Source organism: Perca flavescens, chromosome 8 (assembly GCF_004354835.1).
Source record: "Perca flavescens isolate YP-PL-M2 chromosome 8, PFLA_1.0, whole genome shotgun sequence".
Taxonomy (NCBI): Eukaryota; Metazoa; Chordata; class Actinopteri; order Perciformes; family Percidae; genus Perca; species Perca flavescens.
The window spans coordinates 22,626,978-22,641,261 of record NC_041338.1 but is presented as its reverse complement, the minus strand read 5'-3'; the positions used below and the strand labels follow the sequence as shown (position 1 = coordinate 22,641,261).

At 41.0% G+C, this 14,284-nt stretch overlaps 1 protein-coding gene across 2 annotated transcripts; it reads left to right on the top strand.

Moving 5' to 3' along the window:
* The first annotated feature begins 23 nt into the window (after positions 1–23).
* Positions 24–13,639, top strand: dapk2b (death-associated protein kinase 2b). 2 transcript variants are annotated; one of them, XM_028584775.1, is made up of 12 exons: positions 24–249; positions 841–989; positions 6,297–6,518; positions 7,186–7,324; positions 8,195–8,324; positions 8,431–8,479; positions 8,574–8,600; positions 8,696–8,848; positions 9,338–9,383; positions 12,107–12,196; positions 12,293–12,373; positions 12,794–13,639. In XM_028584775.1, the coding sequence occupies exons 2-12, from the start codon at positions 913–915 to the stop codon at positions 12,869–12,871; spliced, it is 1,092 nt and encodes a 363-aa protein (XP_028440576.1). In that variant the 5' UTR covers positions 24–249; positions 841–912; the 3' UTR covers positions 12,872–13,639. The 2 variants fall into 2 exon arrangements, with proteins under 2 accessions (XP_028440576.1, XP_028440575.1); XM_028584774.1 differs by lacking the exons at positions 12,107–12,196; positions 12,293–12,373; positions 12,794–13,639 and adding an exon at positions 9,968–10,948.
* Positions 13,640–14,284: the final 645 nt, after the last annotated feature.

Genomic DNA, 14,284 nt, shown 5'->3' with positions numbered 1-14,284 from the left:
TTGTTAACAAGAAACACCAGACATGTCATCTCCTGCCTCTCTCATGCATGCAGTTTCATAATGGAGCCATCAGGGGGAGGGACTTCTGCAATCACAAAAGCCTGATGGCGATGCCATAAGTGACAGAAAACAACAGAGACTCTAAAAGAGCAGTTTTGTGCCTGAGCTGCAGCCATGAGGAGAGCAGAGCGGCTGTAGGAGACGTGGGAACAGATGCAATTTTGTGGTCAGCTCGGCATCTGACAGAAGGTAGGACATAAGTTCAGTTTGTGGAGCCACTTTAAGTGTGATATGAAACTTTTCAGATAGGAAGTCTGTGGTATTTCAGTTTTTCTCTCTTCACATTGTTGTATGTACATTGTTATATGTATATAAGTGCTCACTGTTCTGTTTTTAAATCCTAATAATCCTAAATAGCGGTTAAAAAAAATGGTATTCCTAATTGTTACAAAGCATATGTTGCCAATGTCAGCCTGTTTGCCAGACAAAATGTTTCATAACAGGAGCAAATTCCACATATCCTACCCTAATTACCCAAAATGCTCTTTTCTTTTAATTTGTAATCATGTTATAATCTCAAGAACTAACCACTGTTGCAATGGCTAGCTTGGCAAAGTTGCTTTGCTTGGCAAATTGTTAAAGCCAATAATCAGTATTTAGACAAGTGAAAGACTAAATGTTATTTCCTTTGCTGGTCAACTTGGAGTGTTTAGGCTTTCTCAACAGGCAGGTAAAAGTATGTACAACTCAGAGATGGAATGCTATACAGCAAGCTGGAACATGTAAACATTTTCATCACTCCAGTCAGAAACCAAGAGGAACACCTCTTTGTGTTAGCAGGGTTGGACTTGTGGAGAAGACGGCTGGATAGACACTCTTTAGTGGTGCACATCAAGGAGATAAACTTCATCAATGAAGACACCTGGCATGGCTGTATTCAAGCAACATAATGTGGATGATTTCTATGAAATTGGAGAAGGACTAGGAAGGTGAGTACTGTTCACAGCTGTACAATAGATGTTTATTTCACCCCATAGAACATGATCCTCCCCACTTTGTGTGATTCAGCTCTCCCTTGAATGCCTTTGATGCAGTGGTCCTCATGTGTGTACGTAGGTATGCAAACAGCTGGCCTGTTTAAGCTTGAAATGGGGAGTGTCGATGTGTTGAAGTAGGTTAAGGTTTACAATAAGAGATAAAGTTTCATAAGTAAACACTCAAAGTAAACAGGCTCTGTTTTGGCACAATATGTCTGATCCAGGGAAGAGAATGCAATTTGCTTTTCCAAGAGCTGATTCTGGGTGGTGGATCAATGTGTTCAAATTGAATGTTGAGGAGGAGTGTTAATCGAGCCAGACATCGAGGAAACTGTGCCCCATGGGGAAATAGATTAAAGGAAGTTGGCAGGGTGCAGTGTGGATTGAGGAAGCTACAAATCCACTCTGCATGGAAGGACGGCTTAGGCATGTACACAACTCGCTAACAGAGGGTATGAAAGGAAAGTGTCTGACCTCTAACCTTTCACTTCTAGTCAACACTATGTCCCGGACGGTGTTTGCTGCTCATTTACTGCAAAGCTTCTTTGACAAGGACAGGACAAACCAAGACCTGCTACAGCTGCATTTAAACGCCTGTAGAGGAAGAGTTTTTTTTGTCTAGCATTCACACTTTAATTGTATTTTACATTGATATTCCTCATAAATCTGCCTCATGAGATATTTAAATGCATCTGCAAATGAAAAGATTGAATATTATTAGAATAAACAGGCAGTTTGCTGGACTTTATTAATAAATTATCACAATTTATAATTGCAGATTATATTCCAACATTGTAGGTGACCTCCTGATTAATTAAAGAGCTAAAGTGACAAAGAAAGTGTCCTACTGGCCACAACCTGGCAAAAGGAAAGATTTGAACTAATCTCTAAAGGATCCTGAATTATTTCTTAACATTACAATGTATAAACCCTAATAAAAAGTGTATTAAAAGTCTTTTCTAAAGCGTTTGTAAAGGGTTGATAAAAAGTGCCTTATAGAAGAGTAATACTGGTAAATGTAAGACGTGGAAATGTGTTGTTTAAAGACTGACAGTATCTCTGAGTTGTGGTTGAGCTGGAAACATGTTGCTTGATAAGACGACTCTCCAGTGAGCGGAGCTTCGTATGTGTTCACCACTGTTGTCATGGGAAATAAAAAGCTGATGTGGTTAAAAGTCGCGGTTGCCTGCAACTGAAAACAAGAAAGGCTTTTTAAGTCACATAACTGAGAATTTTCTCACTAATTCAGCAGCAAGATTTTTTTACTCGTAGTTCTTCTGTCTTGTTGTGACAACTTTGTAGTAAGTTTTGGAGGATGCAGCCCACCCCGCCCACAGTTTGAGAGAGCCTCATGGGTTCAGACCTCACCATTATACGCCACAGTGGAACTGTTACTCAATCCTCCTCTCAAGAGGGTGGGGAAATTTGATGAGGGGGGCCAAAAACTGATCCATGTGGAGTATTTAAGATGTTCTGTGCTCTATGGAACTTTTGAACCTTTCGCTACAGGAAAGACGATTCATCATACTGCCCCCCTACTGACAGATTTTAATGTCACTGGGCCCCACGCACTTGTAGTCAATGTTTCTTTCCACTACTGACATGAGTTTTTGGTAAACCAATCTGTAAAACAATCCTTTGCTTGAGACGGGAGGCATGTACTGACCTGTCTTACCATCTGAGTGATGACACTGATGATGACACACAGTAGGAAGTGTCACAGTGTGAGACCACAGCTGCCACCCTCCCACTAGACTGGTGAGGCTGTGATGAGATGGTATACAAGGCAGATGGTGACGTGAACTCTACCTGTCAACAACAATTTCATTCTTGTCCATGTTTGGTCATAACCTTTATACCTTTACTACCATCTTTGCTAGATGCTGCTACTGTGGTGATTATAAATTAAAAAAACATAATCTTTCTTAGTCATCATCAAGCAATGGCAGGAATTCACAGGATGCACCACTGGATAGGATGTGCCATTGTCTTTGCATGCCTGAACAAAGCTTTGTAAACTTCCTCCTAATTTTTTTAATCTGTAAATACTGCAGTCGGTCCTCCACTAGATCCAGACTGAAATATATTGAAATCTTTTGGATTCATGGTCCCCAGAGGATGACGTGGCACCCTAAGCAATTTTTCAAAAGGGGGGCTAAGTACAGCCTCCCAGAGCTGCTAGCAAGTCCCTTGTTATGGTAATACTCTAATGACTAGTTCCAACTGAATGCAGGAACACTGAAAATGTCACATCACACTTTGTTTGTCACAATTTGTTTCCCAATTTGTCTGTGGGTACTGCAGTATTTGTAATTTCTAGAATTACTCACCACATTTGTGTAGATGTAAATGAATTGTAGAAATGTTTTCAGTTTACAGAAGTTTTTTTTGTCTTTTGAGAGGATGCAGGGAGTGCAGCGTTGCACATTTAAAGCCGCAGCTTTCACAGACTCAATGTGTTGAAGAGCAGACAGTCACAAGGCAGACAGCCAGCTGCTGCTGATGAACGCAGTAAAGTGATAGAATTTCTCCAAAGGGATTTACTGTACATGATTTATCTATGGCACGGAGAGAGGCATGCATGTACTAGAGCAGGGCAAGAATGCATGTAGTCAGCTCTAAGGAACAGACACTCCTGCTGTAGAGTGGGTGAAAAATATGTTTATTCAGTGCAACCTAACGGAGGGAACTCCACGTTGACATCTTCGACATTCCCGGGGTTCCTGTTTTGACAGAGGTCACCCTGTTACTGTCAGCAGACACTCACACAGCCCCACTACTCCACAGATGCATTGTTTACTTTGGACCACTTAAAAACAAGTGGGAATCTAGGGCATCCTGAACACTTCACAGGCATAAAATATAGAGATTTTTCATGATAATAGCAGATAAGGGGTTTTCAAGCATTAGTTACACTAGATTAGAAGGTTGAGCTGCTTCTCTTTTTACATCTGAGATCATAGATGGAAGGATGGGGTTAGGGACAGGGCTTGGTCAATTACGAATCTGGCTGTCTTTGTCACGCTGCCCCAAAGGTTCAGTTGAGAAATGTGTTTAAATATTGGGCCGGCGCCACTTGTCCAAAGCATTCTTCCAACCTTGGCTGTGGATAATGACGTTCAGCTGTTGGAAGTGGAAACTCTGCAGGGAGATGGTACTTTCAGCCCCACTGGCCGGCTTAGAGCTAAGGCAGCAGGCACGCCTGGCCCGTTGTGGAATACCACTCCCAGCATCACCACTCTCACAGCTGTTACTCTGCACCTCGTAACAATACCAAAGTAAAGCCCTTGCCCTGACAGTTGTGTTGTAAACTTTCTTGCATTTGGGCTACAACAAACACCATGAGGGGTCATTCTGTTCAGTCTTGTTTAACAGGCATTTGACCACTGTTGCTGCTCCTGCCATGTGACACCCTTTCCCTCGGGGTGCTTGATTTTTTGTTTTTGCAAGTGGAATTCATTGAGCGAGTTACCCTCCTCCTCAGTTCACACATTAACGTAGTCATCTCGAGCAGGGTCGGCCTTTCAGGGATGTCTCAGGGGTGGACATTTCTTGTGAATAGAACTGATAGAGGGAGCGTTTCAGATTCCACACTGCTGCTCTGCCTATTTTTCCTTTGTAGCATGTGTGTGACTCTTTTAAGACCATTGTTACCACCTCCTCCCCCCCCACACACACACCCGCCACACCCACTAATTTTGATCTCAACTAAATACCTGTACGTTTTGTGACTGCATACACAGACAGACTCCCAAGGTAAAATGAACAATACCAGCGTCATAGTTTGCAGTGTTGCTGTACTTGATTACATAATATTGGATGTTCTACCAAACATTTTGTCCCTCCAGTTTAACAGTCATCAAAGATCAGGTCTTGCATAAGTACACCTCAGTAACTGTTGTTTTTGAGCAAGGCAACTTTAATAAAAAGTCTTCAGTGGAGCAGCTCCCAGATGTGATTGTAGAACTGCACAGGACAGGGTGTGCCCACAGTCTATGGGTGTGCCTCAAAAAGAGCAAACTTTTACTTTTGTATCTATTCCATTTATTTGTTTAGTGATGAGTTTGAGTTATCTCTGTTTGTGAACTGCTGGGTGAAATGAGTGTGGCTGGAGCACAGTGTGTGTCCACTTGTTTTTGGAAAGCCTTTTTCCTTCTTCCCAGCAGCAGAGATGTGGCAGGTGGAGAATGAGCCGTGGGCCGGGCTATTCTTAGCCCACTAGACACCATGATGATAGTGGACACAGACTGGGTAGCCTCTCACAGCCACCCTGGAATCTCTGTGTGGACAGTTATGTCCAAAACATATGCCTGCCAGTCATTATCTGCGTCCTCTCTCTGTGTCTTCTTCAACACTGTCTAATAATGCAACTTGACTATGTTGCAGTGAATAATTTGCAAAGGTATACAGTGAATTCTTAATGTTTTATGTTTTAATGTTTTTTTATTTGCATGCATGCTTGACTGAATCTTCCTGTTCTGTCTTGTGAAAGATAACGTTTATCTTCCCCACTCAGAAACTTCTTTGCCAGCTCTGCCACCACACTCGCCCTCATGTCCTTCTGTGGCCTGAGGGATCAGTGACTAAGAGGCTTGTTTTCAGAGTCTGAATGTATAGAGTGGGCAGGTCAGCCCACAGCAGCAGGAGTGGCAGCAGGCTGAGATTACAAGTGCTGTTCTGATAATAAAGCTATGGAGACTTACCACATATATTTAACTGGGCAACAGTGCTGGAAGATGTTTTCACACTTATTCTGTCAGTGAGTCAGTTATGAGTGAAATGACTGTGTAGTTATGTCAGGGGAGAGTGACAATAAAGTTGACCAAATGTACTGGTCACCCTGGTCTTAGCATGTAATACAAGAGCACAGTGAAAAGTGAAACAATAATCCACTGAGAGATGGTTTCTAAGGCACACCTCTGTTGTGAAATAGTCCAAGTTTTTGGGATTTCTTTCTCTCGAGGATGGCTAGAAATTTGGCAGGAAGATTGCTGGAGTGGGAGGACAGCAGATCTGTCCACACTGCCGGCCTCTCTGATTGTTCACCGTCTGGCCAGGAAACAGGAAGTGATGGACTATACATTACACTAATATTTCAGCAGGTTTTTGACACACAGCTTCCTCCCTGGCGTCTGTCTTCACCCGTAGCTATATCCTGTTGTTAATATATTAGGAATATATAGGAATTTAATTTCATTAGCTTTCTTTCTTGAGAATTGTACACTAAGTAATGTCAGTCTTTTTATTTTGTGTCTGCAGTGGGCAGTTTGCTATTGTCAAACGCTGTATAGAGAAGAGTACAGGCATTGAATATGCAGCCAAGTTCATCAAGAAGCGCCAGAGTCGGGCCAGCAGACGTGGTGTAAGAAGAGAGGAGATTGAGAGGGAAGTGGACATCCTTCAGCAGCTGCAGCACAACAACATTGTAGAGCTGCATGATGTGTATGAGAACCGCACAGACGTGGTGCTCATCCTCGAACTGTGAGTCAACAATTAATCACATATCCGTACAGTTGAAAGAATGGTTTGCTCATGCCTGTCAAACTAAACTTGCATTACACATTGAAACATCTGACCATGTCCACAGAATCTTTTTTGTCCATGTTCTCATCTGTGAGTTTAGTTCTGTGTACATAGATTGTTTACTTGCCAGGATCATGTGTGCCCAAAAGAACCGAATGCCTTCACAGAGTCAATAAGGCTTGTGTTGAAAAGTGGGCCCCGTTTGGGTCCAGCGAGTGCCTGGCAACACGGACGGCACAATTAGTACTAAAAGAAAGCTCAGTCCAATCAAAGCAGGGGTGAACTGACTGATCCAGGATGAGACACTGTGTCATTCAGTCCATTAGGTTTCCTTTGTGTGAATATGAAAGAACGTCATGTTTATTGGCTGCCAGCTGGTCGAAGTCTTTATACCACTTTTCAGCAGCTATTCAAGTATTTTATCATGAAAAGGTTGAGAACCTCAGTAATTCATAAGTAGGGCAAATTGTTACCACAAACAAACATATCTAAGGCATGCTGAACCAGTGCATCCAAATCCTGAGAACTCACTTTAGATAACGTTCAAGAGAGCCCTTGCTCCATTATCTAAGCCCACAGGATGCATCTCTGAGTGTGTGAGTGTGTGTGTGTGTGTGTTTTACAGGGTGTCTGGAGGAGAGCTGTTTGATTTCTTGGCTCAGAAGGAGTCTCTCAGTGAAGAGGAGGCCACTCGGTTTATCAAACAGATCCTAGATGGAGTCCAGTACCTCCACTCCAAAAGGATTGCACATTTTGATCTGAAGGTACAACAAGCTCCATCTATGTAAATAGATTAAATATATACTTGTCTTATGATGAAGATGATATTCTTTACCTCCACAACTTTCGAACTGTACGTACACGCCAGGTCGAGCAGGACCTAATGCCAAATATATAAAGCAGGTGTCTGATATAGGCTATGTGCCGGTAGAGTCTCACTATTTTGAATCACACTTCCTTCCTGTTTTCTGTAGCTGAAGTCCAGACTCTCAGATTCAGACACCACAAGGTTATCTGCTCACTTTCAGAGAGCAGTGTCGCCCACGCTGCTGATAGTCACTGTCCTGTTTTTCTGCAGCTGCAGCTCCTTCTCTCACTCTCAGTGCTTTTCATTTGGCAATTAAGGAAAAAGAACACTCAGTGAAAGGCTCAATTCAAACCTGCCTGATGCCGTGACTTTCATTTCACAATGACAGATCTGTTCACTCATTTGTGCTTCGCATTTTCTGTGAAATCAGATCAGTTGAGGAAAAAGGTTGAAACTGTCTATCCAGTCAGCACGGATGTTACAGAGCTTGTGACCTTTATGTTGATTCATGGTATACACGCTATGCTAACCACATCAATTAATGAGTTAAAAAAAAAAGTGTAAAAGTGACAAATTGCTGTTTTACAAGGAGTTATGTGCTGAACTTTTTTCCTGCAGTGGCCACATAACATTTATAAACGTTGATTTGACTTGTTTTACACTTTAATATTACTGTAACCGTTGCAATGTTTTTCTTTAATGCTTACTCAAAAGGCGGCTTTAACCAGGTAACTTGTTTTGCTTAGTGTTGTTTATGAATCGCCCAATGTTGGTATTAGTAGAAATCTGCTGAGAAGTGTTCCTGTTTTGTTCTTTTTCACTGCAGCCTGAAAACATAATGCTGCTGGACAGGAATGTTCCTCTACCCCGCATCAAACTCATAGACTTTGGACTTGCACACAAAATAGAAGCTGGGGCAGATTTCAAAAACATTTTTGGAACCCCTGAATTTGTTGGTAAGTGTTTTTATATGAGATGAGTTTGCAATGTAGGACATTTTAAGAGGAGGCTTGATGTTTGTCCTGGCGCTGTGATGCAGGAGTGTTTGCTCTCTATTTTCAGCTCCAGAGATAGTCAACTATGAGCAACTGGGATTGGAGGCGGACATGTGGTAAGAGCTTTTAATTACCTCTGACTCTGCTGCCTTCCATACAACAGGCTGCAGTGCATAACTCTGTATTAATCTTGTGCTGTTTTTTTCACAGGAGCATTGGAGTCATCACATATATACTGTAAGTTGGGATGATTCGTGATTATGAATGAATATCTAAATGTGCCTAAAGAGATTATCAAGGATGGTGTAGTGAGTGTGTGAATGTTGTTTCAGTTTGAGCGGTGCGTCACCTTTCCTCGGGGACACGAAGCAGGAAACGCTGGGAAACATCTCGGGGGTGAACTACGAGTTTGACGAAGAACTCTTTAGCAATACAAGCGAGCTGGCCAAGAGCTTCATTAGTCAGCTCCTGGAGAAGGACACAAGGTAAAAGAACTGACAGCTGAAGGCCAAAGATCAAATCTGACAATTCCAATATAAAGCCCATTATTACAGGTTTCACTGCAGTAAATCCTAAGCGCACATTATGTGCAGACTTGATCCAAATGAGAACGAGAGGCCAGCCAGTCCACAGGAATCTGGAGAGAGGACTTACACTATACATATTTCTTTTTGGTACACAATGTGAAACACTGAATAAAATAAGCTAATAATAAGTTAAATCAACATTTAAACTGCAAACTAATCAGAAGCAAAGCACTGTCTTTCTTTGTACTATGTGATCTTGTTGTTGTTGATTGGCATGTGTTTCCATTTAATTGCACCTCCAGGAAACCAAATATTCCTGTGAAACTTATCGCAGTCTGAACGCATTCCTGAGAGATTCACAAAGCGTGCTGCTCACCATGCTCCGTGTGTCATGGAGTTGTGCAGGTATATTTACTCAGCTGCATTTTCTTTATCTCATCATTTTAGAAAACGGATGACCATACAAGACGCCCTCAACCATCACTGGATTACGGTATGGATTTAAGTGTAATATAGCATGTTTTTGTTCCGTCATTTTCTGCTACATGTGAAAAAAAACATTTAACAGCTGATGGCAAAGGTAACATATACGGATAACTGGTTTGATTGTTATTAGTGAGGAAAATCCATCTCAAATATGCCTGAGAATATTTATTTCACCCTTCACCTATCAACACACTTAGCTCTACACATATTGTATAGCTGTCTTTTGCAGTCTGAAATGTAGTGTTCGAACTGAAGCAAGACGTCACTAATTGTGATTTTAACGGCATGGACGTTTAACAACCAGTAATGTTGAAGAAGTCTACTCCAACATTAGCTGCTGAGATGCATGTGAATGGTGTTTCGCTGTGGAGTCTTCGTCCTGTTTGGATACAAGCATGAAGCCAGGAAACACAGCTGAGCAGGAATGTCTGTTGTTTTTGTGGCGCTCTTACCTGCCATGGCTTTCGCTGTAGGTTCACACACTAATCCTACAGTGCCATGTCTGCTGGGATATTCACCACTGTGTGTGTTTTCAAGATGCAACAATGAGACAGCCTCTCACTCAGTGTCCCCTCCCCCCTCTGTCTGAAGTCCTGTGGCCACATGGAAGAGGATAGCGCTGCCCGTGAGGCTGAGAAGAAAGCAGAGCAGCTGAAGACGAAGCGCCTAAAGGAGTACACCATCCAGTCCCACTCCAGCCTGCCCCAGAACAACACCTATGCCAACTTTGAGCGTTTTGCCCATGTGGTGGAGGATGTCAGTCTGATGGAGACGGGTCTGTCAGAGGTGGCAGAGGCCCGACACACTCTGCAGGTTGATATAGAAGCACTGCTCTCCATCTACAACGACAAGGAGGCCTGGTACAAAGAGGAGAGTGAGACTGCGAGGAAGCAGCTGTCCCAGGTCCGGTACGAGTTCCGCAAAGTGGAGGCCACGAGGAGGCTGCTGCAGGAGGACATTAAGTCTATAGATGCCAGTCTGGAGAGCATCAGTGGGAAGTACAGCCAGAGGCAGAGTCAGCTGGACACTCTGAGGCAGGAGCTGAACTCTGAGCTGCAGTGGCTGCAGGACGTGACGAACTCTCTGCATCCAGAAGGAGCCAACGGCAGCATGCACAGCAGCAGTCTGAATACAGACGTAAGACAGGCTCTGAAGGAGCTGCTGCTGCATCCGGCCGTCAGGATGGAACTGTGCCCCGAGGCCAAACAGCCACTCACAGAGTCTGGCTAACATATTTTAACTGAGCTTAAAATTGCAACATGTTTTCGAAAATGAGGCTGTTTGAATTCTACACATTGTTTGTTTTCAGCAGCACAGACCTTTGAATGTGTATCTGTGTAGTTTTTACATTTTCTTTACTTAAAATGTTCTTGTGTGAATTAAAGTAAATGGTAAGAATGGGAATTTGAGGAAAAATTTGAGGAAATCTATTACTGAGAGTTAGATGAGAAGATGGATACCCCTCTCATATCTGTACGGTAAATATAAAGCTACAGGTAGGAGACAGTTAGCTTTGCTTAGCATGAAGACTGGGGGAAACAGCTAGCCTGGCCCTATCCAAAGGTAACAAAATATCTGCCTACCAGCACCTCTAAAGCTCACTGTTACATTTTGTTTAAAACCGATCTATAAAAAGGGCAATTGAGGTTTTACGGAACACGTCTGTCCCCCCCATAAATATCAACTTGTCATTTTTACACTTCCTTTTTTGTTCTGATTAAATATATGAGTCATAACATGTAAATTAGTGAGCTGTAGAAGTACTGTGAAAGCGACAGGGTTCATTCTCTTGCTTTTAGACTGATTTTGTGACCTTTGGACAGAGGCATGCTAGCTTTTTTCCCCAGCTTCCAGTGTTAAGCTAACCACCTTTTGGCTGCAGTTTCATATTCAACAGACAGATATGACGGTGTCCTCTAACGCTCAGCAAGAAAGCAAATACGCATATTTACCAAAATGTCGAACTATTCCTTTTAAGTAGCATGATTATGGCACAATAGCAAGAATTCTTCTAATATTTAAGTGATATTAATTTTTGAGCCGGTTTCGTAGTTAAAATACTAGTATTTTTGGCAAGTATTAATAGGGAAGATAAATATCAGTTATGAATGTTTTGACTGTGTTTTGGCTAGAAGACAGGATCCAACAGCAGTTCTTTTAAATGGAATGTATCAGAAGTCCACTTTTTTTTTTATTGATTTATTTTTTTCATTCCATTCTATTTCTAAGATTGTATATTGATTCAAATGTGCACTTTTACTAAACTATTTATTTATTTTAAAAACCTTTTTTTTTTTATTTCTTTCTTGGAGATGTTTATGAGCTGACAGGAAAACAACATTGATGATAAGACCACCTGTGTTTTAAAATGTGTCACTTCCTTATCTGTGTTTTTAGCATTTTAACAGATATTCCTTTACACGCCTCTCACTTTTGGGCCTTTGTTGTGAACACTGACATTTTTCACTGTTTTCTAAACACTGAAATAAATGTTCATCATTTAGTATATATTTTGTTTACAAATTCTTGTGATTTGCAATCAGAGATTTCAATATATTTCCTATATACTTATAGACTCCTCATATTCCTATATACTTCCTATTTTGTACCTCGGATTATACTGTCAAAATTAGACCAGTAACTTAGCATAATGTTTTCCTCTTGCTTGAACATTTGACATTAACATGAAAGATTTCCATTGTTATTTCATCCCTCATTGTGTCTCTTCAGCCTCTGAATCCCAGACAGGCCATGGTGAAGAGGTTGTCAGTGGTCAACTTGGAGAACTTTAAGAGACAATATGCCAGACGCAGGTGGAAGGTGAAGTACACAGTTAGATCATTTCTTTACAGCCGTCAAAAATGTTGCTCTTGATTGCTTTCAGGGTTCATTCTCTTGCTTTTATCTGTTCAACAGATGTCATTCAGAATTGTGGCTCTTTGCAACCATTTAACTCGAATCATGAAGAAGAGCAACAAGCTGCCTGAGGAGGACGGGGTAAGAAACAACTGTTGTAAAGCTAACAGCATTGGCTCAGACTGGACATTTTGGGAATTTTGCATATTTGCTTTTTCACCGAGAGTTAATGACAAGATTGATACCACTTGTATGAAAGTGCTATCAGTCTTCTCAACTAACGCTATGCAAGATAGCAAATAACAACATTGTCTAAAATCTCCAACTATTTCTTTAAGAGTAACCATTTACAGTAATATTGCAGTAGCTGCTATTTGAACTGCACTGCATTAGACTAGAGAGAGTATTTGCAGCTAGTAGTTCATAGACCCTGCTTTTTTCTGCTTGTTTTATACAATAAAATAATACTTGCATTTTGTGGGCTACTAGAACTGTAATCACCTGTCACCACACAAACAAATTCACAGCTGTTTTTCAACTCAAACATTTTGATTACTTCAGAGAGACTGTGAAAGCGACAAAGAAGAAGAAATCCTGAATAGGAGGCAGAGGAGCAGAAAGAGAAGTAACACTTCCTGAGAGCAACAAGTGTGTCTTTCGACGATGTTCTGGTTGCAAAACAGTGACTCTGCACCTTTGTGACGCAGCTGTTACTTGTCATCTTACATTATCTGTTTAAGTGACTGCTGTAAATGCAGTATTTTCATTGGTCAAGGCAACTTCGCTTGTCTTGGTGACCCACAAAACCAGCAGATTCTCTGCTCTGTGTTCAATACCATTAAAACTATTGTTTTCTGGCATAAAAAGGTATATAACTGCATTATTGTTTGACAGAAACTCAGGAGCCATGTTGGCAGCTTCCTCTTATAACTGTCTTAAATGTCCCTCAGCTGTTTAACTTCCGAGTATTGTCCAAAGCACTGACAGATACACAAGATGGTGGCAGATATTCATAACCAAATGTTTACATGTTTTTCTTCTTAACATACAGCAATGACTGTGTAAACACACTGTCCATTAACCTCTTCTTTTGCCCCATCAGAATAAATTGCCTGTAAACTATACAGTGATGACTGTTTACTGTATTTAACATAGGATATTTTAATTACTGTCAATTACTTGTGTCCAATGGGTCAATAATTGCATTTCATTTTATGCATGTTGTACATAAAGACATTAGGACTATATAGATACTTTATACATAAACATAAAATACATTTCACAGTTGAATTTCTTAAAGCATATGTTTGGTTCTGATGTATTTATGGTGTAAATATACATAAATATCAGTCAAATGTATTAGTCTGTTACTTGTATCTCAGCTCATTAAAATGATCGTTCACCGTTTTAAACACACAAGTCTTTTTCTGTTCAATTGTCTGTATTGTAAATTGAAATTTTTGATAATTAATGATTGTTTTCTTTGTGAGTTTCTATAAATTCAAAAAACAAACATTAGAACATCCCATGCTTCTTAGATTCATGAGCAGAACAAATAGGCTTTTTACATCATGAATTTATGCCCCGAGCCAATGTTCCTGTCAAACCACACGCCATTTTTTTTTCCAGTGGCCCTTGACAATATACTGTACATTATTTATTCTTAGAACATCAATGAGCACTAATTGTGATTCCTACAGATTTTGAAAAGAGGTTGGAGGGATAATTCAACCTGAACTAAATACATTTTGGCAGCGACACTAGGCCGGTTTGGAGACATAATCAACAAGTGGGTCAGTCGGAAATCTGTAAGCCTGTTTGTGCTTCAGTATCCCACTTCAGTACTGCATATTACAGTATGATGGTTTTAAAGAGACATTACGCACTTCGAAAAAGTTGGGTGACTCACAACAGTCACATAACAAAGAGAATCAAAATAAAGCATCAGAGGCTTTCGTATGGGTAAAGCTCCAAAACCTCTGGGTCTTACATTTCCCATAATGCAACCAGTTACATCTATTCATTTGACCCTCCCTGCCTGTTAAACACCCA

Coding starts and splice junctions, on each gene's coding strand:
- dapk2b (XM_028584774.1), top strand. CDS start 913: ATGAAGACACCTGGCATGGCTGTATTCAAGCAACATAATGTGGATGAT. Junction 8,601..8,695: donor GGAGTCATCACATATATACT/GTAAGTTGGGAT, acceptor ATGTTGTTTCAG/TTTGAGCGGTGCGTCACCTT. Junction 8,849..9,337: donor CTCCTGGAGAAGGACACAAG/GTAAAAGAACTG, acceptor TCATCATTTTAG/AAAACGGATGACCATACAAG.